The 22,569-nt window shown below is 35.5% G+C and overlaps 1 protein-coding gene across 1 annotated transcript in view; it reads left to right on the top strand.

The window, feature by feature from the left end:
- The first annotated feature begins 1,392 nt into the window (after positions 1 to 1,392).
- The window catches only part of si:dkey-106n21.1 (solute carrier family 23 member 2), a 68,176-nt gene continuing 46,999 nt past the window's right edge, over positions 1,393 to 22,569 (top strand). Inside the window, exons 1-4 of the mRNA XM_056452259.1 lie at positions 1,393 to 1,531; positions 9,904 to 10,059; positions 14,745 to 14,902; positions 21,798 to 21,969. Of these exons, the coding sequence (XP_056308234.1) occupies positions 1,457 to 1,531; positions 9,904 to 10,059; positions 14,745 to 14,902; positions 21,798 to 21,969 (561 nt within the window). The 5' untranslated portion in view covers positions 1,393 to 1,456. The remainder of the gene's footprint in view (positions 1,532 to 9,903; positions 10,060 to 14,744; positions 14,903 to 21,797; positions 21,970 to 22,569) is intronic.

Below are 22,569 nucleotides of genomic sequence, written 5' to 3'. Positions count from 1 at the left end.
AAAAAAAAACAGCACTTAATATAATAAACAAATAGTATAAGAGTGACTTATATTTATTGTTAAACACTTATTTTACTATTTATTGTATTTTAAATTTGGAATAATATATTTTTTTTCTTGTATTAATAACATTTTCAATAAACTGAGTGTCACACTAAAGGACAACACAATTTCATTTTACAGTTGATTAAAAAGGAGATATTTATCCAGATATTTAACTTTAACTAGGACATATCATGGGCTTCACAGGGGGCTTCAGTCACATGATCTTGAATAGGGTCCTTCAACTAAATTATTTTGCATGGATTTTAAAATATAGCGTATAGTGTCACGAGTCTTCGCCGAGGCCAGCTTCCAGCCTCCGCCGCTGAGACTGCTGCTCTGCACAAGACGCTTGGCCAGCGGAGAAATTGAAATGGTCGTGCCCAACTGAGTCTAGTTTCTCTCAAGGTTTTTTTTTCTTCACTTTCGCCAATTGGTGAAGTTTTTTTTCCCTCTCCGCTGTCGCCACTGGCTTGCATGGTTTGGGATCTGTAGACCTGCGCATCGTTGGATTTGCTCTTCAGTGTTTGGACTCTCAGTAGTGATTTTTAAACCACACTGAACTGAGCTAAACTGATCTGAACTTAAACACTACAAACTGAACTACACTGTTCCTATTTACTATGACCTTTTATGTGAAGCTGCTTTGACACAATCTACATTGTAAAAACGCTATACAAATAAAGGTGAATTGAATTGAATTGTCACACCATAGAACATAGATTTTAGTGGCAAAATTTATCAAGTTTTTATGTTTTTAGAAATGTATGGATGAAAAAATGATTGTGTACTAAAATAAAATAATACAATTGTCCTGGAGGATTTTATTAATTAGTTCATGATTGGGCTCAACACCCCCCCCCAACCCCCCCCAAAACACAGTAGTTTATAAAGGACAAGGACAAGAGGTCCATGCAAGACAAAGAAATGTTTAAACATTTACTGTGTTTTTAAATCATGACTGTACTAATTATATTCATTTTTGTCATGTGTGATGGTGAATATGCAACGTCACATCTACAACCCTCCCCACATGCCCACACACAAAAACACACACCATTATGAATTGTAAAAGCTTAAAGGCTGCTGTTTGGTTGTAATGATCACTGATGAACGCCTCGTTTTTGTCCTTAAGAGGTTTACACTGGTGTGATCAGCATGCTTGTGTTCCTCTTGTTTCTCCACAGCCCCCAGTCATCCTCATGCTCAGTCGGGGTTGCTTTAATATGCCTGAAATCAACACAAACACTCTTGCGTCTTTATCAGTGGCCGTAGCTACAGTGCTCAGGCAGGCACATGACTCCAAAACCCTTAGTCAAGCTGCCGATTATACAAATGCTGAGTCCTAGGCGCATGTAACACACAAACAGCTCTGATTTCCTTGTCTCTCAATCTGAACTTCTGCAGTGCAGCCATGCATCTCATCCAACAGGACCAAACGCTGGACACTGTGTTCAAAAACCAAGGTGCCACAGGCTCAACTTTTGAAGTAAGTGCTCAAATAAAGTTCCAGCTTTATCCTGAGGAAAACAACAACAAAAATGTTTTTTTCAATCGCAGCTTGTTTCTGTTCATCACGTGTGTTTCTGTGGTATTCTGTGGGCTTCTCTTAACCAGTGCATGTCAGTTTAATGTGTAAAAATATTAGCTTGCATTGTTTTCTTTGTGGTAAACTTAGGGGTTAATAGATTTGTGATCTTGCGTAGAGTTTTTTTTATGTTACTGAATGAAACTATTGTAGTTCCAAATATAATTTTCATATCATCATAACCGTCATTATGGAATTATGCAGCATTAGCATGAGTAAGCTGAGAAGTTAACAAGACATAGCTTTGTGGTTTTGAGAGGCCCTGTGTGAATGCTGTTTGCTGAGGTAATATTTAGCCGAAGCTTTAGTGAAACCTTTGTTTCTACCACATCATGTTTTATTAATTGGATTTTTAGTGCCAGGTTGAAAGTATTCATAACCATCAAAATCAGAAGCATGTCATACACAGCTTCAAGTTCAGTTTTAAAAAAAGCCTGAGTAAATTGTATGTTAAAATATTGGCTCATTTTTGTATTCATCATTTGTTATATACTGTATAAACTCCCTTAAAATAAAACGCAAGTTAGGTATACAGTGATTCTTGAAGCAGTTATATATTTTTTAAATACAAATTTTATAAAACAATGCATTTTAAAAAGTAGGTAAGAAGTAAAGTTCTTTATGGTGCTTTCATTAAAAACCTTAGTTGGTACATTTGTTTGTTAAAAACTATATTATTTATTATTGTTAAAGTTACATAAATTAATAATTTTAATAAATGTTATAGATTTAAAGTGATTGTGTTGTTTATTTTTGTTCAGTATACATTAAATGGGGATGATGCAATGTTTTTCCTTACTGGATATCATGTATTTATTGTCATGTTAAATAGTTTATTACTAATTTTATAGTTTTTTTTTTCTAAACATTCTAATTGATAGTTTGACATTAGGAATATCCATGGTAAAAGTAATATTCAAATCTATAGAGAATATATTCTATAGAGTGTAACAGGTGAATAAATGTAGCTCTCTTTTTATCATTTTGTTTAGGCCTAGAAGAAAGGGCTGATAAAAACCAAGGTAATTTAATTAGGAACTGTAAACAGGTTTGTAAAGGTCAGATGGCTTCAGGGTGGGACATGGTCTTCTTGTTGTTTCAGATAAACACAATACATTCTCACTTCATCCCTTTCTCTGTTTACTTCCAGAACTGCAAAATAGCCACCATATTCAACAACAACCTGTTTTTAATACTTTCCATATAAACCAAGTGTTCATGAAAGATAATAATCTACTTGCTCTGGAATTTCATCTGATGAGTAACTAAATCCTCGATTAAATGTGCTTAACCAAATCTTTGAACAGTAGGCCTTACTAGCAGCATGCAATCGTGACATTCAAACATTAATGTAGGCTAGTTATTGTCTGAACTGACACATTACTAATAATGTTTTAATATTGTATTTAGCAAAACATTAACACAGATTTCAATAGCCAAAAGGGGATGTTTTTGAACTTATCTTGAGTCCATCCACTCAGGTTAATAAATCTATGACTATAATGTATAAAAATACACACTACCTGCCACTACGAGGCGTCAGCGAAGCGTGAATATAATATGCTATTGTTATCCTGACTTTAACTGCAATATAGACTGCAGGAAACAAATTTTTACTGCGTACATGTCCTTTAACAACATTAACAAATAATAATCCTTGAAGGCGAGGTTTGTTTTATAAGTGACAGACTGCTGAACCAGATAGCCAAACGACAGCAGAAAGACTGGATTACTGGATTAATACCACACATCCACAAAATGAAGATAACGATCTTGAGAAGGCAGACTGGAGGTTGAAAATGGGTTTAAACACACGCGGTGTCGATATTAGCCAGTAGGTGTCAGTGTAAACTATGAAGAAAAGCCTCATCGTGCTTCGAATGTCTGAGGCGGCTTTGCTCCGGTATTTCAGCTGGAAGAATTCGCTCTCATGCGTGCCATTTTCAACCGCTGGATCTCATCCAAAGGGAAGCAGTATGCATTTCCACCAGGTGACCGTAAATTCCCCTTTAACTTCACCTTCAAAACATCAACTGATAACGCTGAAGTTTGTTGCACACACGTTTTTTTATCAGAGAACTGGCATAGACAGAATGATAGTATGGTGTGTTTGCGGAAATTACATGCTGCATTCCTATAAAATCACCCTGACATGGCAATGATATTAAGAAATAGAAAAAAAAGGTAGAAAATTTTGATAAAATAAAATAAATCACTGGCTATCTGTCTGACTGACTGACAGTTAGTTTTGGATTTATATCAGAATCAGAATCAGAAAGAGCTTTATTGCCAGGTATGTTCACACATACAAGGAATTTGTTTTCGTGACAAAGCTTCTACAGTGCAACGGGATTACAGAGACAGGACAAAAAACAGATTGTTTTATATTTATTGATCAAACAGTTCGGCAGTCATAGACATACCTGTCAACATTGGGATGTGAAAATAAGGGATATGTCCACCATAATAAGGGATTCCACCGACCCCCCTTTAAAAAAATTCCAGAACTACTAAATATTTATATTCATTTGGAGCTGTTTCGTAGTAAATAAACAGTTAAATGGTCAGTATTATGTTTTATTATTATTTACAAAAGAAAATATAAATAGTATACATTAGCAGCAAACACATTAGCAAACAGTTCAGCTTATTGAAATTAATAGCTATTATAATGAAATAGAATCAAGCTATCAAATCTCATTAACCGTTTCTTCACTGTATAACTCACACATTCTGATTAAAGAGCAACGTACGAATGTCTTATTTAGTTTTTTTTTCTTTTCATTACATTAAATAACAGGTGTCACTTTAAAAATGCACAGATCTAACGTTATAATGAAAGCTTTCGATTGCTTTCTAACTTTTTATGCTCATTTAGGACGAAATTGGTTGTGTTTGAAAAATCCCACCAAGATCGACATCTTTAGATATTATTATTATTAATTATGAGTATATGTCTGTTCAAACACGCACCCAAAACCCAGACTTTCACTCCTCTTCAAATCGCGTGTACAGAATCCATGTTTGGAAAACAGCGTCTATTTATCACTATGAAGCACGTAAGCTGACAGTCATGTGTAACCCCGCTGGTCCTACGCCACCCACGCTCAGAGCTGGTATCGAACCAACAACCTTCCGCATGGAAGTCGGTTGCTCTACCAAGGAGGCTAAAGACCACAGCCTCTAGCATCTGTCTCTAGAGCACCAAGAGGTCAGAGGAGTGAGGTTTATCTGCACAGCACTTACTAGCTGGCCTCTGTTACACTTACCCCCCCTAAACCTCACTCCCATCCAGGTCACGACACCAATGTAACCCCACTGGTCCTACACCACCCAACCCACTCCAAGCTGGTATCAAAACCAGCAATCCTCCGCATGGGAGTCGGTTGCTCTACCAAGGTGTCTAAAGACCATGGCCTCTAGTGTCTGTCGCTAGAGCACCTATAGAGGTCAGAGGAGTCAGGTTTACCTGCACAGCACTTACTAGCTGGCCTCCGTTACACATGCACCGCTATAGGACTGTTTTGAAAAATGCATATGAAAGGGAGACGGCACATGTAATGAAAAGGAAAGGGAATCCCGCGATTTTTATATTTGTTTCAAAATGTTTCCATGCCTAAACAAACCGAAAGCACAGAACAGACTCACATTTAAGAGCAAGGGGCAGCCCCTGGTGGTTCGGTTCGGCGGGATGGGTTGCGTAAAGGTAGGCTCGGCTCTTTAATCTTTAGAAAAAGACTGAAAATACAGGAAATTACTTTTACGGGATGATATCGGGATAGAACTGTAAAATAGGGAAGAATCCCGGGAAAAAGGGAGGGTTGACAGGAATGGTCATAGATAGATAGATAGATAGATAGATAGATAGATAGATAGATAGATAGATAGATAGATAGATAGATAGATAGATAGATAGATAGATAGATAGATAGATACCCTGTAAAAAATGTAGTAATTTATAGTAAATACTCTTTGAACCATACTATAGAAATGTGCTTGAATTATTCTGTTTCTATATCTGTGATTCTGTACTTGCTATTGTAAAACAGAAACTATTGTAATGTTACTCAATACTGTGAGTTTCTTCACCTGTAGGGTATGTTATACTACAAAACGCCACAGGTTAGTGTAATAAAACTGTTAGTAGCCAATATTACAGTTTGTCAGTTAATTGTAGTTAATATACAGTATGCTATCTATCACTCTTTCGGTCCATCCCTCCAGCCCTTTTTGTCTAAATATAGACATACAGTATGTCTATTTGACTTTCTGCCCCTATTCTCTGTTAAATCTCCATGAATCTAAAAGTCTCTTAGTGTGTCTGTCATAGTTGATTCCCTTGAAAGTCAAAGCAGTAAATGAATCTATCATCACTTATTGTTGATTTAGATGAACATGTCTTATGAGGAAAACACAAAAAGATAATGTTTTTCAGACACCCTTCATGACCGTTTACTGTTGTTGCATGTGGTTTTCCCACTGGCTTTCAATATTTAGTTAAATATCATCTTTTGTTTTCCAAAGAAGGAAAAAATTCCTACATGTTTGCCATGACACAACGTCGATGACAGATGACAGAAGTTTCCTTTTTTCAGTGAACTGTCCCTTTACAACCTCATCAATCTCTCAGCCTGATAATGACTTTTTCACTCACGCACGAATGAATCCCTATTCCCTCATTTTAAAGAAACTCGTAATGAATTTGCCCCGAGGACAAGTGGCTTTTGAAATGAAAAGAGCATTCGCTTTAAAACTGTTCATACTTACTTGCACATGAGCTGGGCTGTAACACGTTAAAACAAGTCATACATCATACATCCACGTGAGCTGAACTGGGCTGGTTTTCTTCATAGCAGACCAACCACATACTGAATACGGTTTCAAAGACAGTATTATTACAGGTACAGTCATCTGAATGAACCTCTCAATGAGCATGAAGGGGAAAAAAAGCGATTTGGAAACTCATCGACCTAACTGAGTCATGCATGAAGGCATTTAGAAAGAGATTCATAAAGATTACATGGATAATGAGACTTGAGAATGTCAAAGAGATTGTTCACCCAAAACTGACAGTTCTTTCAACATGTACTCACCCTCCATTTGAGTTTTTTTTTTTTACTTTTGTTGAATAAATAAGATATTATGAAGAATGTTGAAAACCTGCAGCTATTGACTTCCATACCATCTTTTTTCCTAGAATGTGTGGTAGTCACTAAGATTCAGTGATTCGGCTACCCATACTGTTTTCCCCACAGTCCAAAAATATGGCTATAGGTGAATTGGGTACAACAAAATTGTCTGTAGTATGAGTGCGTGTGTGAATGCGAGAGTGTTTGGGTGTTTCCCAGCATCAAACATATGCCAGAATAGTTGACAGTTCATTCCACTGTGGCAACCCCTAATAAATAAGAGACTGAGCTGAAGGAAAATGAATGAATGAATGAATGAATGAATGAATGAATTTAAAAAAAAGTGCTCAATGTTTGATGATTTTAGCTATCCACATGCTTTACATCTTTACGAAGAAGAGCTCAGATCATATCAGACACCTTAATATGAAAGCAAAACTGAGCAAATGGCCTTGGAGTTTGGAATTTGGAGACATTTTTTATTATTTCAATTCATAATTAATGAAAAGAGTCTAATTTTAAAGTCCTCTTGAACTCAAAATTTACTATGTTTATTTTGATAGCTCACATTGTTATTATTAAGGTGAATAATTAATCCGTACAAGTTAATCCACTGAAAAATGTGTCTGTTTTGGTAATCTTCAATGCAATTCTGTTCATTTGCCTCCACGTTTGGAGTGGCGGTTCTTCTGTTGACATCAACACAAGAGCCTTCATTGCAGCCTCACATTAATAGCCTCCCTTACCATTACATTTGCTATGAGGGTATGGGTAAGGCACACATCTACAAAGCATATTATGCAAGACAATATGTAAAGCGTTTAATTGTAAACAAAAAAATTGTTTGCAAATTGATTGTGTTACTTAAAATATTATACAGTATAAGCTGTAGAACGAAACGATACAAAAATAGTTTCATACCAGCAGCCATTAGATATTTAAATAAGGCATAGACTAAAGCAGAGGTATTTTGGTGACCTGTGTATTTTAGATCGTTTTAAACATTTATTTTGGGGGGGGGGGGGGGGGGGGGGATACCTGAAGTGATTATTCATTCATACTTTATAAGTGTTTTTATGTTTATGTTTTATGTCTTAATGGTTATCTGTTGTTGTTACTGTGTGAGTTCCTTTGTGTGGCACTGTTGTGAGATGAGGACTCTTGACTGCAAACCAAATCTACCTTCGGGTATAAATAAAGTAACCTAACCTAACCTAACTTAACCTAACCTAAAATACAGAATTAAAAAAAACTTATATTTGTTTATTGAAAACATACATTATTGTTTTTTTTGTTACAAATCCACTTTAGTCATTTTTGTCAGTGCAGGGGCAAGAAACAGTTAACATGGCACAAATAAGACTACTTAATCTTTTTGAGGAAGGTAGTTTGAGGGGTGAAACCACACAAAATCTGGTACAAAATCACATGAGAGTATGGTAAAGCTCTATATCTCTGTCACTAACTGATTATACTGGGAGCAAAGTGATGTTGACTTATCAGGTTTGAATTGTTTTCTCAAATCAGGTTGAATGTTTTGAACTGGTGTGACTGAAGCATATTAATTGCAGTGCAGACAGATTTGTCAGGTCTTGCTGTGACTGCAGTGAACCCTCAAATTGGTTTAATTAGAGCAAAAGCAGCACTTTTATGGTGCTAAACTTTTTCACACAGGGCTATGTAGTTTTGTATTTTGTTTTTGCTTAATCATAAAACTTCATTTTGAAACTTGTGTTATCTTTGACTAATATTTAAATTTCTTGATGATCTGAATGATCGACAAACGTGCAAAAAATAAATCAGTAAGATGGCAAACCCTATTTTTTACACCACTGTTTATTTATATTTAAGAATGAATGTGCATGGAATTTGATGGTTGTTGATTTGTGGTATTGTAGTTATTCGATCTGTGTAATAAGCAGGGTTTTTGTAGTAAACTGAAACTAAAACAAAAAGCATAAAACCGAAAGCATTTTTGTAACTTGAAATACCTGTAAACACTACTTGGTTATTGTGCAATATTGCTCTTTTTCATTTAGGTTAATAAAACTAATATAAGAACTAAAACAATAACAAGAAAAATGACAAAAGTACAACACTAAAACCTTCTTTTATTTAAAATGAAGTATTACATAAGTATTACAAAAGTATTACAATGTTAACTTAGAACTGATATAATTATTCTATATTTTTATAGTATTGAAGTGAAGTTTATATTTAAAAAATGTAAACATCTTGTTTTAGTTAAATTAAACTGAAGTGGAAAGCATTTTGTAACTTACCTTATCTTCACCCAGGTGGGACAGTTTACAGTAAATGTCTAAAAATTATTATCATTTTTTCTGTCTGAACCTGAACTTATTTTGACAAATATATTTTATATCCATATATGATTTAGAGTATGTAATTTGGAATTTATAAATAGAATAAACAGAAACTAAACCTTAACTGCAGAAAATTCCAAATTAATTAATTCCAAATGTATTAAATTATATTGATGACTGTTGTGCACTTAAAGTAGTTATCTGCTTTAGTATACTCTACTCAATATAATATTAAAATCAATAATAATACATTTTGGGGGTCACGGTGGCACAGTCGGTAGCACAATTGCCTCACAGCATGACGGTCGCTGGTTTGAGTCTAGGCTGGGCCAGTTGGAATTTCTGTTTGGAGTTTGCATGTTCTCCCCATGTTGGCGTGGGTTTCCTCCGGGTGCTCCGGTTTCCCCCACAGTCCAAAGACATGCGGTACAGGTTAATTGAATAAGCTAAATTGGCCATAGTGTATATGTGTGTGAATGCAAGAGTGTATGGGTGTTTCCCAGTGTTGGGTTATGGCTGGAAGGGCATCCGCTGTGTAAAACATATGCTGGATAAGTTAGCGGTTCATTTCGCTGTGGCGACCCCAGATTAATAAAGGCACTAAACCGAAAAGAAAATGAATGAATAATACATTTTGAGTTGAATAAAATCAGAAGGTGGTATCCTTTAAGAAACAAGACAGGCCCTTAAATACTCAAACACAGCTTTTGTATAATGCTAAAAGAATTTCAATGGAATTTCACCGCCGTTTTGGTCTCTCTCAATTGACCTCAATGTTGTGTCTCCAGGAATATGCTAACATAATTTCCACTTCTGTCAGCTTTCAGCAGACAGCAGTCGTGATCCTGAGAAGATTATTGCTGAACCCCAAACCGACAGTCTGGAAGAAGGTCTGGACCCGAGGCCTGAGGGCAACCTCATCTACTCCATCACCGATAGGCCGCCCTGGTACCTCTGTATTCTTCTCGGTTTCCAGGTGAGATACATTATGAGATAAAGCTGTACTTACTCTTGTTCAGAGACACACAGCTTTAAGCAACCACACGTGAAGCATCTCCTGATTTAAACTAGTGACACAGTGGACTTTTAATAGCCTTTTAGGGTTAAACTGACAGCTTGAGATCACTGGTTACATGCCAAGAAAAAGTGGGTGTGTGATAATCTGGGACGAGAGAAAGTTGCCTTGTAGGGATTGATCAGGGTGACTAAAGATATGGGTTAGCTCTAGGATCTAGGAATGAGCAACATTCATCTGTTGTATTTTGTGCATATCCAGCGTTTTTTTTTGGTGAAGTGTGCAACATTAGTAAGCACTGACTCATGAAACATCAAAACATTTACAAATCTTTTGTTTGAATCAGTAGTGCAGAGCGCATATTAAATTGGCAGGGGTAGGTGATTTATGTAAACAGGGCTTCGCTACGTCATTAATGTTTCAAAATGTTTAGAAACTTCAATGGTTCAATTAGATTAGTTCAGTGGAGAATCACTCAACAGGTTTATATAGTTTTTTTTATCTGAGAATGTAGACATTTTAATGAGACATCAGAAAACGAAAAAGAAAAATATAAATTAATAGTCTCCTGTGGGATTGTTTAGCAGAGCCCAGAATGGAACAAACAAAATAAGCCTAAAAATTGAAAAAACAATGCTTATTTTGCAGACATGTAATGATATGAAACGATAAGCTAAATGGGGGGCGACGCAGTGGCGCAGTAGGTAGTGCTGGCGCCTCACAGCAAGAAGGTCGCTGGTTCGAGCCTCGGCTGGGTCAGTTTGTGTTTCTGTGTGGAGTTTGCATTTTCTCCCTGCATTTGCTTGGTTTTCCTCTGGGTGCTCCGGTTTCCCCCACAGTCCAAAGACATGGGCTTTAGGTGAATTGGGAAGGCTAAATTGTCCGTAGTGTATGAGTGTGTGTGGATGTTTCCCAGGGATGGGTTGCGGCTGGAAGGACATCCGCTGTGTAAAAAAGTGCTGGATAAGTTGGCAGTTCATTCCACTGTGGCAACCCCGGATTAATAAAGCCACTAAGCCGAAAAGAAAACGAATGAATGAACGATAAGCTAAGTGCATGTGATGTAACATTTGGAGTGTGTTTGAAATAAAAAATGCATTAAAATGTATTAGTTACTTTCACATGGTTTAGACCAGCTGGTGCACTGAAAAAAAATATTCAAAGATGATTCCTTGGATTTACTACATTTTTTTACGTTAAGTGGTTGTAAACAATTTATTTGGGCTGAATTCAAACAAATTAATTAAGTTGAAGATTGCACTATTTAATTAGATTGTTTAAATTCAACACAAATAAATTGTTTGCAACAGTTTTGCATGCAACACTTTTTTCAGTGTGTGGTGTTTCAAAAGCAGCGATCATTTTGCGAAGCAATTGGTTTAATTGTTTTAAAGGTTAGAAAAGCTTGGGGCCTGTTTATACTTGGTCACTTCATCCATTTTTTCTGATGATAGATGTCTGATATCTGAAAGCAGATTCATTTAGATTTGACCACATCAATGTGTCTGTTCTAAACGATTCCGATTGCTATATTCAAATTTAAGTAGGTTACATTGACTAAAGCATCAGATGCACCACATTTGATTTAAGTAATGATGTTATTTACAGAAACACAAGCTATATATCTTATTTGGCATTCAAATGATTTTTTTTATGCAGGCTGTAAAACTTCTTTTCAAGCGCACAAGGTGGGCTCTGTGATTACTTTCATCATAGACTAAATTAAGCGTCTATTTATGTCATACATATACTTACCAAGACATCATTCGTATTCTCCCAAAAACAAAACAACATGCCTTTGTACCACTATATTTTTCTTTTATTATTTATCTTTTTTTCACAGAGATAGGCTTTATGGGTGGTCTTTTATTAAAGCTGCCATCTGATAAAACGAAACAAAAAAATGAATAAAACAAGCGTCTGAAACTGTCACCCGTGGCCTATAATTGTTTATGCATTTGCACGTGCAAATCTGACAGTCATATATCCCATAACACATGCACTCTCATGTATATTTTTGGGAAGAATAAAATTTACACTTGTGGTTTCAACAATCAGATCTATTTAGGCCTGTCCAGTTTTGTCAGGAAACCACCTCCTGAAGTGGTCTGAGAGATCAGATGTCTATCCGTCTTGAATGTTTTTCGGAGGGCAATCACAACTGCCCGTATCATGATTGGACAGCTATCCAATAAAAAATTTAAAATAAAAAAACGCATGAAGTGACCAGGTATAAACAGCCCCTTTGTTTTTCTCATTATGACTCTACTTATCACATGTATTTTTGTCATCTTTTCCACATAAAATGAAGGCATGGTTTCAACTGGTTTTAATATGCACTTTCAGTGATGTGATCACAAGTGGTCTGTCAAGACGTGTTAATGTTTGTACTAGGTATTTACGTGTGTTCAGATCCATCTCTGGATTCATTCAGACCTTCTTGCTTCATCAAGCTCTACATCACTTTTCTGGGTGTGTTTCACGCTTGAGCACATTTCCTTAGAATTCAAGCAAATGAAAATAGAAATTTGATTATAATATTTTTGGGTGCATTGCAGTAAAGTACAAACAAACATGACAAGCAAACAGTGACTGAATAAGTATTTCTGTGTGAATTGTCCTTTTAAGGACCTCTCACTTTTTTCTCCAAAGATACGTTGATTGGCATTTTGGAACACCAAATAAAATCTAATAGACCTTCCAATCTAAAATAAATAACTATAGAGCAACCTGTGGCCTCCCAGAGGGCCATGATGGTATTGCAGGGGGCTGCCAGCTGTTGTTAATTTAAATGACATTGGTAATCTATGTAAAAATGTCTAGTCTTCATTTGATTTGACTGCTCGACTGCTGAAATCAGCATACGTGGGTGCTGTTATTGTGGAATTATTTTGCCAGTTCGAGTGCAGTGTGTACGTTGCAGTTTTAGATGCTGCTATAGTTGCAGTCAAAATGGTTATGGATATGTATTTCCCCATTTTATTTAAAAAGAGTCAGCTCTCTCTGAGCTTTTTGACCTGGTATGTAGAAATTATCTATATACAAATCATTGGCAGTTTTTCAGTGAAGGCAGTCTGAGTAAGTTACCAGTCTGAGTAAGTTTCCAACCCGCCACAAATAATGGGTTCATTTAAAAATTGCAGTGGGCCAAGGAAACATATATGGTTGGTTTAGGGGGCTGTGAGTTAAAAAAGATTGGGAACCACTGCTATAGAGAATGCACTTTCCAGTGATGCCAAACACTTGATGCAGAGAAACACTTTTGACAAATTTTGGGGAAAATGACATAATAACTGACATGACAAAAACCTGTCTGAGAACACAAAAGAAAATATTATAAAGAATGTTGGAAACAGGCAGCCATTCACTTATTTTTCCTACTGTGGATGTTAATGGCTGCTGGATGCCAACATTCTTCAAAACATCTGACTTTGTGTTTAAAAGAGAAAGTAAACTACCAATTTAAGCACCTTTTTGGCTCAGTGTAAAAGTCTCAAAGGTGAAAATTCCTAGTCAACTGTTTTGGTTTCTCTTGCGAAATTTCACAGAGCAACAACACATCGTTTTGTTTTTTTGTAATCAATTTTGGTGTGAACTGGTCTTCTCAGATTCCATTTTGCAACTTTGTTGCATCGCCAGTTGTCTCTGTCATTCATAGGCATCAATTCTCGTTAAACATGACTGACTTTCGGTTGCTTTGACACTACAAATCTTCATGCTCTTGAGCACCTTAAGGCATGTCTGCCACTCCGCCAAAGCGTGTTATTCCTTATTATACGCATCTGATGTTCAAGGTGAGAGCAACATGAGACCAAGGTGTTCCACTTACTCATCGAAATGACTATCGAGATCAAAGGCAACAGGGTTGAGGGAGAGAAAGGCCAGGAAGGTACACAAGGGACTCGCAACAACATGTGAGGCGAGATGATGTGCAAAGAGGAGTACAAAGAAGAAGCCTCATGCTCGCTTTCATCTCTCCGGCATCATGTAGGGGAGGAAAAAAGACAGGGAGAAATCTGGTCTTTCATGTCAGAGCAGACTCCCTCACAGAGCCCCCGACGCATTTCTGCTTTCATTACCAGTGTTTTTATCCTAATACATGTCCCTCTAGGGTTATGAAATTAGATTTAATTCAAAACGGTTTTGCTCTCTCCGTCTTGACTTCTGGGGAAAGGCAACTGTGAAGACATAAACTAGAACAGCCGAAAACCAATAAAACAACAGGAATTTAAGTACGGACGAAATAAAGCAGCAAAACAGTGTAAATTTTTAGATTTACTTCCATCTCTTTCCTGCTGTGTAAATTCTCTCCTGTGCACCATTGCTGTATCCGCACCGTAATCTCCTGTCAACATTGCCGAGCGTTCAGCCAAGTGCTGCCTTTTTTTTTTCACAGCCCGACAAATTTATGAAGCTTACTGCTGAGAGTAAAAAGGGGCTATCAATTCACAACAGATAGGCCAACATCTGTCTTCCATTTCTCACACATCTCCCTGGCTCAGTCAGGCTGCATTTAAGATTTGCTACATTTTTTGTGATCATCCGTCTTCCCTCATGTCTCGCCCTTCATAACGTGTTGTTTGCGATGAACCTAGGCCTGGTGTCATCCATGCTAACTCTTCATTCCTCTATCTTGCATCACACAGCATTACATACTGGCTTTTGGTGGCATCCTGGCAATTCCTCTCATCCTGGCTGAGCCATTGTGCATCAAGGAGAACAACGAAGCCAAAAGTCAGCTCATCTCCACCATCTTCTTCGTCTCGGGCCTGTGTACTTTGCTACAGACCACCCTTGGGACCAGGTACTGAGTTAAACGTTCCTCAGGGTATGATATCTGGAGTTGTGTTTACAAATTTACAAAAGTGGTTTTATATATGTGGATAGCTTATTAAACACCAGTCTACGCTATAATGTTTCAAATACCATAAATAAAAAATATGCTCTGCATAATTCAATGTAACATATAAGCAAAAGGAAGCAACATATAACATATAACTTATTACATAAAAAATATAAAACATTATTGTATTTTAATTGTGAGAAATGGATAAAACCCATTGGTATGAAATATGGTTTTCCCTAAAACTTTTTATAACTGCTTCTAATTTTGTATATGGCCATTTAATTAGAGATTTATAATGTTAATGGGGAATTTCAAGGTGCTGTATGTAAGTTTTCACTCTTATAAAGTATAAATAGACCATATGTTTGCAGATATTTAGAAAACTTGCTAAGTGAACATGCCTGTTTATCTGAAAACAATGCTATAGTGAGTTATTCTCCTTAAAAATGTACATTCTGTGTCAGAATCCTTCCTTGATTTGGTCTCTATAACCTTCCTACTGCCAGTTTACCCAATTATATTTCAACACCCTGGGTTGCTTGGTGGAAAACAACATATTTCATTTTAGTCATTTCAGTCATGAAGGCTCAATGTATGTGTCCTGACCTGAAAATGCAACCTCTAGAGGGTAGTTGAATGATATGGTTTTAATTGTTAAATAATATAAATATTACAAGTGTAAACATTAACTGAGCAACTTTTATTGTAACACTGTATCCTAACAACACGTGACACAACAAAATTCCAGTGATGAGCAATTTGACTGTCCATACCAGTTGTAAAACATCAGAAACATTCAAATACTGCCTTTCAGAGGCACAGAATAGTGCACACACTGCATTCCAGTGTGATGGTAAGGTTTGCAATCAAGTTAATACAAAATAAACCTCTTCAACATTAGTAAAAGTACATGCTGAGTGATTGATGCTTGTTACAATGCGGTTGATTGATTGACAAACGAAGTTGTTGATGTTGAGTCACAATTCTAATGTTCATTTACAAATGTTTATTTTCAAGATATGAGTAATGGATATCAGTATGGCAATCAATGTCGTGTAAAATGGCATTCAAACCCACATTAGTAGCATTTAAAACTGAATAAAGCACATAATCAGTACCTGAGACGATCATTGTGAGAGTAGTTTATGCTGTTGTTCAACCCCAGAAATAAAACTCATTTCTAAAATAGAAATTTCACATGATGTTTAGAGAAAAACTCGTTTTAACACTTCGAGTGTCATCAAGTAGTTAGAACACGGTGTAGGCTCAATAGTCAGGCATGCTCGCTCATCTTGGTGTCATCAATCTGGCAACCTGCATTTGCATAAAGTGAAAAAGTGTGTTGAATTTAAATGGCAATACCTAGTTCAACCACTGGGTGTCAGTCATGCATACTGCACCTTTAAGTGAAAGACGCCTTGTATATATGCATAATTAAATAACTATTATTACAATTTTACTTGACAAATGTACTGACAAAGATGCATTTTGCTGTATTTTGAAGTCTTCAGAGTAAAATACAATAAAAGTCTTCATAATAAAAACACATTTTTGTAGTTTAGCATTTGATAAGTAAGGAATGCTTGATGTGGAAACTTTTATTTTAATGTTTGGACATTGTGTCCGTGTCCATGTCATATACAGTATATATATATATATATATATATATATATATATATATATTATATATATATATATATATATATATATATATATATATATATATATATATATATATATATATATATATACAAATATATGTATGTACACACAGTTTACTTTTCTCTGACTTGTGTAAAGCTAAATGTGCTAAATAATTAAAGTTGAAGTTGTGTTTTGAAGCTTTAACATATATGAGAACACAGACAGGAATAAATTTCAACCTTTCCATAAACATATGTGTTTTATAAAGATCACTGGAGAGAAATCATAGTAAGAGCTGAGTGAAATGGCATGATGCATAAACATGCATTAAACACTTAGTCTACATGTGTTTGTTGCCTCATTTGCCCCAAACACATATGGCTTATATTTGAACAGACCTTATGCCTCTTTGTGGTGGGACAAAATACGTTTACAATCTGTATAGCCTGCATTTTACATTGATGGTGAGCTGTGAACAGATGGCTGGCTGAGAACTGTCTTTCAAAACTCATCGCAAAATTGACACGAAGTGTCATGCCTTACCTTTTAAATTTAAAATATTGTTTCTTATTTGTGTGCATTTTATGCACACTTGGTGCCTAGTCGCAAAATATAGAAGACAATGTAAAGATGTGGTGCAACGGGCTTTATGCAGAGGCTGATATTAATTCTTGGCTGTGTTTTCATATACATTATAGCATCAAAATACAACACTATACATCTCTATCAGTCTATATTGTTGAGTTTAATTATAATTTAGCCTATATTATCTATAACACAACTGAGGAGCAAAATAGATTACTGAGCTTACTCACTCCATGTAGGTAAAATAAGCCTCCACCACTTAAATAAAAAAGACTTAATCTACTCCATTTATTAAAACACTTTATTGACAAATAGTATTTTGCATGTGTTTATTTCAGAGTATGTAATGGTGAGTGAGTGGGAGAGAGCACTAAGAGCTGCATGTCGGAGCAAGGCTCATTAACATTCACGAGCCTTCCAAATATGGTCAATATATATGGCTGTCTGATTCTAGGGTCAATAAATGAGCACATAGAATCTTTTTTTTTTTTACTTTAAGCCACAAAGTTGTTGTTAAGTCTTTGTTATGTTCTGATTGGTCTGTTTTTCATCAGCATTTTACTCTCATGGAATTTGCATGAGAGTCATTTCAGTGTACTGAACTCTTATGATTCATCTATGTCTAAGTATATCCAGATTTTTATTTTATTCATTATAAGGCATCCTTAAGCATGTTTCCTTTTACTGGTAAAATAACCTCAAAAAACAAAAATACACCTTAAGAAGAAATTATTTTTAGATTTAAGTTTTGAAAACAAAATAAAACACAACTATGATCCCTTTAATCTTCGGCGCCGCTTTAAATCTTCAGAAGAAAAAAGTGTCTGGTTCTCAGGTTCTTGGGTAAAGAATCCTGAAACGATAAGAATCACACAAGCTGAAATGTCATAAAGCAGATGAAGACTGTTTCTGAAAAGATTTATGGACTGATAGGATGAGAGTGAGTCTTGAGAAACCAGCAACGGTTCAAATCAGAAAAAGCAAGGTGGTGATGAAACCATGATGTGAGCTAATAAGAACAATGAGCAAGACGGACCTTTCTGGGTAAGAGATAGACTTAAAACGAACTCCCAAAGCTAACTTACTGTCAGATTCTCTAAGATAAATTCCTCAAACAGTGGAAGAAAAGGAAATGCTGGGTCCTTCCCTGAAAGGTTCAAACTTCCTGATGGTTTCTTTCATGATTTCGCACCTAATTCTTCACCTTAATTCTTTAAGACATTTACATTTAATATCTTTTCTTCTCAGCCTGTAGTTCTGCCATCCTGCAGTTCTAATGGGCTTTTCTTTTCCAATGATTCTGCCTTAATTTAGCCGTTTCTGTAATATTGCATTCATTTATGTAAAAGGAAACACACTAAATTTTTTACACCTAAAAACACTGTGTTTTTCTTCTTAATGCATCACATATTAATGATTTTAAACAAAAGTTATAGTAGTTATTAAGTTTTGTGTGGTTTGTAATTTGGTACAATGTGAAAAATCTGATTGGAACATTGACTATGAAAAACAGCATTACATTTTGTTGTTTTGATGCCCGAAAACCCCTTTTCTTTTATCCATTTACACTGCCAGAATGGATAAATTTTTATTGACATTTATGGCTCCATGAAGAACCTTTAACATTCAAGGAACTTCATCAGAATTCTTTATAGTGGAAACACATTCATGACATTACCAGGGCTTAAAGTTTTCTATCGCTATGACAGGATTCCATCAATTGGAAAGAAAGATGTAGCGCGTTCAGGCCTGTAGCCAGCTATGAGATCACTGTGGTCCAGGCCTCTGAAAAAAATTTCATATTCATAAAAAATCTATTTTGAAGTTCTGTGAATGAAAGCTCATTTAAAATCATGTTGCTAAATAAATGAACATCTCTGACTCTGTGCAGCTGCCAGATGCAGGTTGTTGCCAACTATTTCAAACGGAAATCAGCTAAGATCCACAAAATGTTACTGACGTTGCTATATTACGCACACACACACACACACACACACACACACACACACACACACACACACACACACACACACACACACACACACACACACACACACACACACACACACACACACACACACACAGCTAAACTAACAAGATAACTTGCGATAACACCCAAAAATTAGAAGCCCAAATTTGTATGTTATAGAAAAATATTAAATACTCATTTTAAAAAAGAGGAAAAATTAAGAAAATATAAATAATTGAAAAATTTAGTTGAAATTTTGTAGGTTGTATTTTTTGCGATATTTAGTTTAATTGTATTATCTTTCAATTTCTAAATATGTTTGGTGACTAAAATATTATTTTAATAAATAAATCTGTTTTATGAATCTGTTTTGTTTAAATGCACCGAAATACATTGCCTATATTCACTGAGAAATGGATAAAATATAAATTTTTAAAATGGGGTGTACTCAATTATGCTGAGCACTGTATATATATATATATATATATATATATATATATATATATATATATATATATATATATATATATATATATATATATACAAGGGTGAAGAGGCTGGACAAGTGCTGTTATTTGCAGAATATTGCACGGTTGTCAGCCAATCAGATTCATGAACCAGGAGCACCTAGAGGAAACCCATGCGATCACGGGGAGAACATGCAAACTCCTCACTGAAATGCCAACTGACCCAGCTGAGGCTCGAACCAGCAACCTTCTTGCTGTGAGGGGACTGTGCTACCCACTGCGCCACCATGACACCCTGTATGTATATAACTGATGTTTGTAATATACATAATAACTCTGACGTATTTTACTGGTCTCATCACTTCCTCAATGTAACTGTTTGCATTATGTTTAATAAAATAGTATCAATGTTTGTATTATATCTATAGGTTTTATGCATGTATGTCAGTTAATGACATTTACTGTTGTTTTAATACAGTGAAATAGATATGGTGCTGTGAGATTACAGTGTAGTTATACAGTTTGTAGTCTCTCAGACACAATAAACAAAACTCTGACAAGTTCGGAAACTGCCAAGGCTCCCTGATTGTTAATATTATTAGTGCACGAGAATAATAAATGGTCAAATTAAATTGTTTTAGTATAAAACAAAGGAGAAGCAGATGCATGATAGGTCTCTTACAACAAAACATGCACATGCTCAGCTCATTCATGTCTGTGAGCAGCGCTGCTCACCAAATGTCCAAATCTCACTATTTGTCATTAGGTGCTATTTAAAATAAAGTCACTTAAGAGGTCTGAGACACTTGGCTAATTAAACAAGCTCATAAGGACACAACTGCAGCCTCTGCTCTGACATGTTGCCAGATCTAGTTAGTATAAGCATTGCACCATTGATTTTTAATGTTTAAAGGTTCAGTAGGTGATTGTCTTCAGAAACATTTTTTGTTTTGCTGGTTGAAAGTATCTTCACATTCCAATAGTAATGATTAAAGTAAATGATCTAAATGTATTTATATGTATTTTTATATTCTGGGTAAGGCATAAGACTAAAAAATGTTTGTCCAATTAAAATTTGTTCAGCCGATAATTTCCATAATTCTGATAAGTAGCACAAACTGTCAACAAATGTAAATTTGTACATTTGCGCATCCCTGTTCATGCAGACTGATCCGCCGTTTGCTCATGCAACGTGTTCACGTGCACACAAGAGAGAGTGACAACAGTAAAAACAAATGCTGAATCAAAACTTTTTAAAATCCTGAATCAATATTGGAGTTACTTTTGCACTTTTTATACTTTTATACTTTATATACTATACATTATCTTACTGGCGACTGACATGATCTAGTGGATTGTTTATTATCATCTGCGCATTCGTGATTTCAGGAGGCATAGCTTTGGACGGCAGAGGAGGGACTGTGTTTCAAAGATATTAATGGATAGCATTTTGGCAGATTACCTACTGCACCTTTAACAAGATAGCATTAGTAAAGCAATTAGGGCTTTAATAAACTGCATAGAAGGTTTGTTTAGCGATCCTTGCTCCTATTTGCAAACTTCAAGATTATGTATTTTGGTGCTTATTTTGAAGTGTTTGTTTTTCATATCGACAAACAGCATAACATTTTATATATATATATATATATATATATATATATATATATATATATATATATATATATATATATATATATATATATATATATATATATATATATATATATATATATATATATATATATATAACCTTGTTAATGTTGTTTGCATAGTTTGTTAATGCCTTTAACATGAAACCTTTGTTGTTTATAATATTTTAGTTGCAAAGTAAAAGTTTCTGAAACTTTACAATCTTTATGGACAAAGAACTCTAAACAATTGTAGGAACATACAACTAGGTTTCTAGTTTTTAGTGACACTCCACAGAAGGCCATACAGGTTTAAAAGGACATAAGGGTGAGTAAATATAGAATGAATGTCAGATTAAGTCATTTAAAACCAGTCTAGCTTTGGTGTTTGGTTTAGTTTTTTACTATTAATGCAATAGTTTATTTATTTATGTGCTCTTTAATTCAGTGAATGGAATAGTCTTTTGTTTTCATCAGCTGCTGCCAATACTTTCATGATTTCACCTGCGTAATATACAAAACATGCTCACAGGAATGTTAAAATCTCAATGTCTTTTCAGGTTGCCAATCCTCCAAGGAGGCACGTTCACCTTCATCACGCCAACTTTGGCCATCCTCGCCCTTCCGAAGTGGAGATGCCCAGACTCAAGTGCCAACCCTCAAGTAAACGGCACGGATCCTGCCTCTCTCCTTGTGGATGAAGACGAGCTGTGGAAAGTTCGCATTCGTGAGGTATTGGAAGAAATGTTGTTTTTTCAGACGAAAGCAAACTGATTGCAGTGCTTGTAACAAATGTGGCTATACTGAGTGGTGAGAAAGTGAACATAAGTCAAAAATGCAGCGGATAACAAGGATGATAATTATCCACTTGGTGTTCAAATTATGCAAGGGGATCTCATTTGTATGTGCTGTATATGGAAATGTGTCTGAACTGGTGTTAAAAAGACAAAGTGTGAGTACTAACATCGAACCCTAAACGTGCACTAAACAAGCTGGCTTGTCTTCTTCAAACATTTTAGTTTAGTTAGTATTGCATGAAAAAAACTTATTGTGACATTTTATGGCAGAAGTTTCGCAAAAATAAATGTCATTTAGAAAGCATGTGCACACATTTGTGTCTGAAATGTATTCGTAAAAGTTGTGATGTTATTAACAGGCTTCCCACGCTTCTTGAAAGTACTTGTAAGTGCTTGATTTTCAGACATATGAGTTCAAGGTTTGGAAACTACTTAAAAGCAAACATAGGTTCTTGAGAGTGTTTGAGTTTAAAGATGTTGGTGTTATTTCAACAATTATTCTGTGCTACTTTCAAAAACTGAATGAAAAATCGTA

This window comes from Danio aesculapii, chromosome 25, assembly GCF_903798145.1.
Source record: "Danio aesculapii chromosome 25, fDanAes4.1, whole genome shotgun sequence".
NCBI lineage: Eukaryota > Metazoa > Chordata > Actinopteri > Cypriniformes > Danionidae > Danio > Danio aesculapii.
Note: the sequence above shows the minus strand (reverse complement) of the source record. Positions and strands in the feature narration are given on the sequence as shown.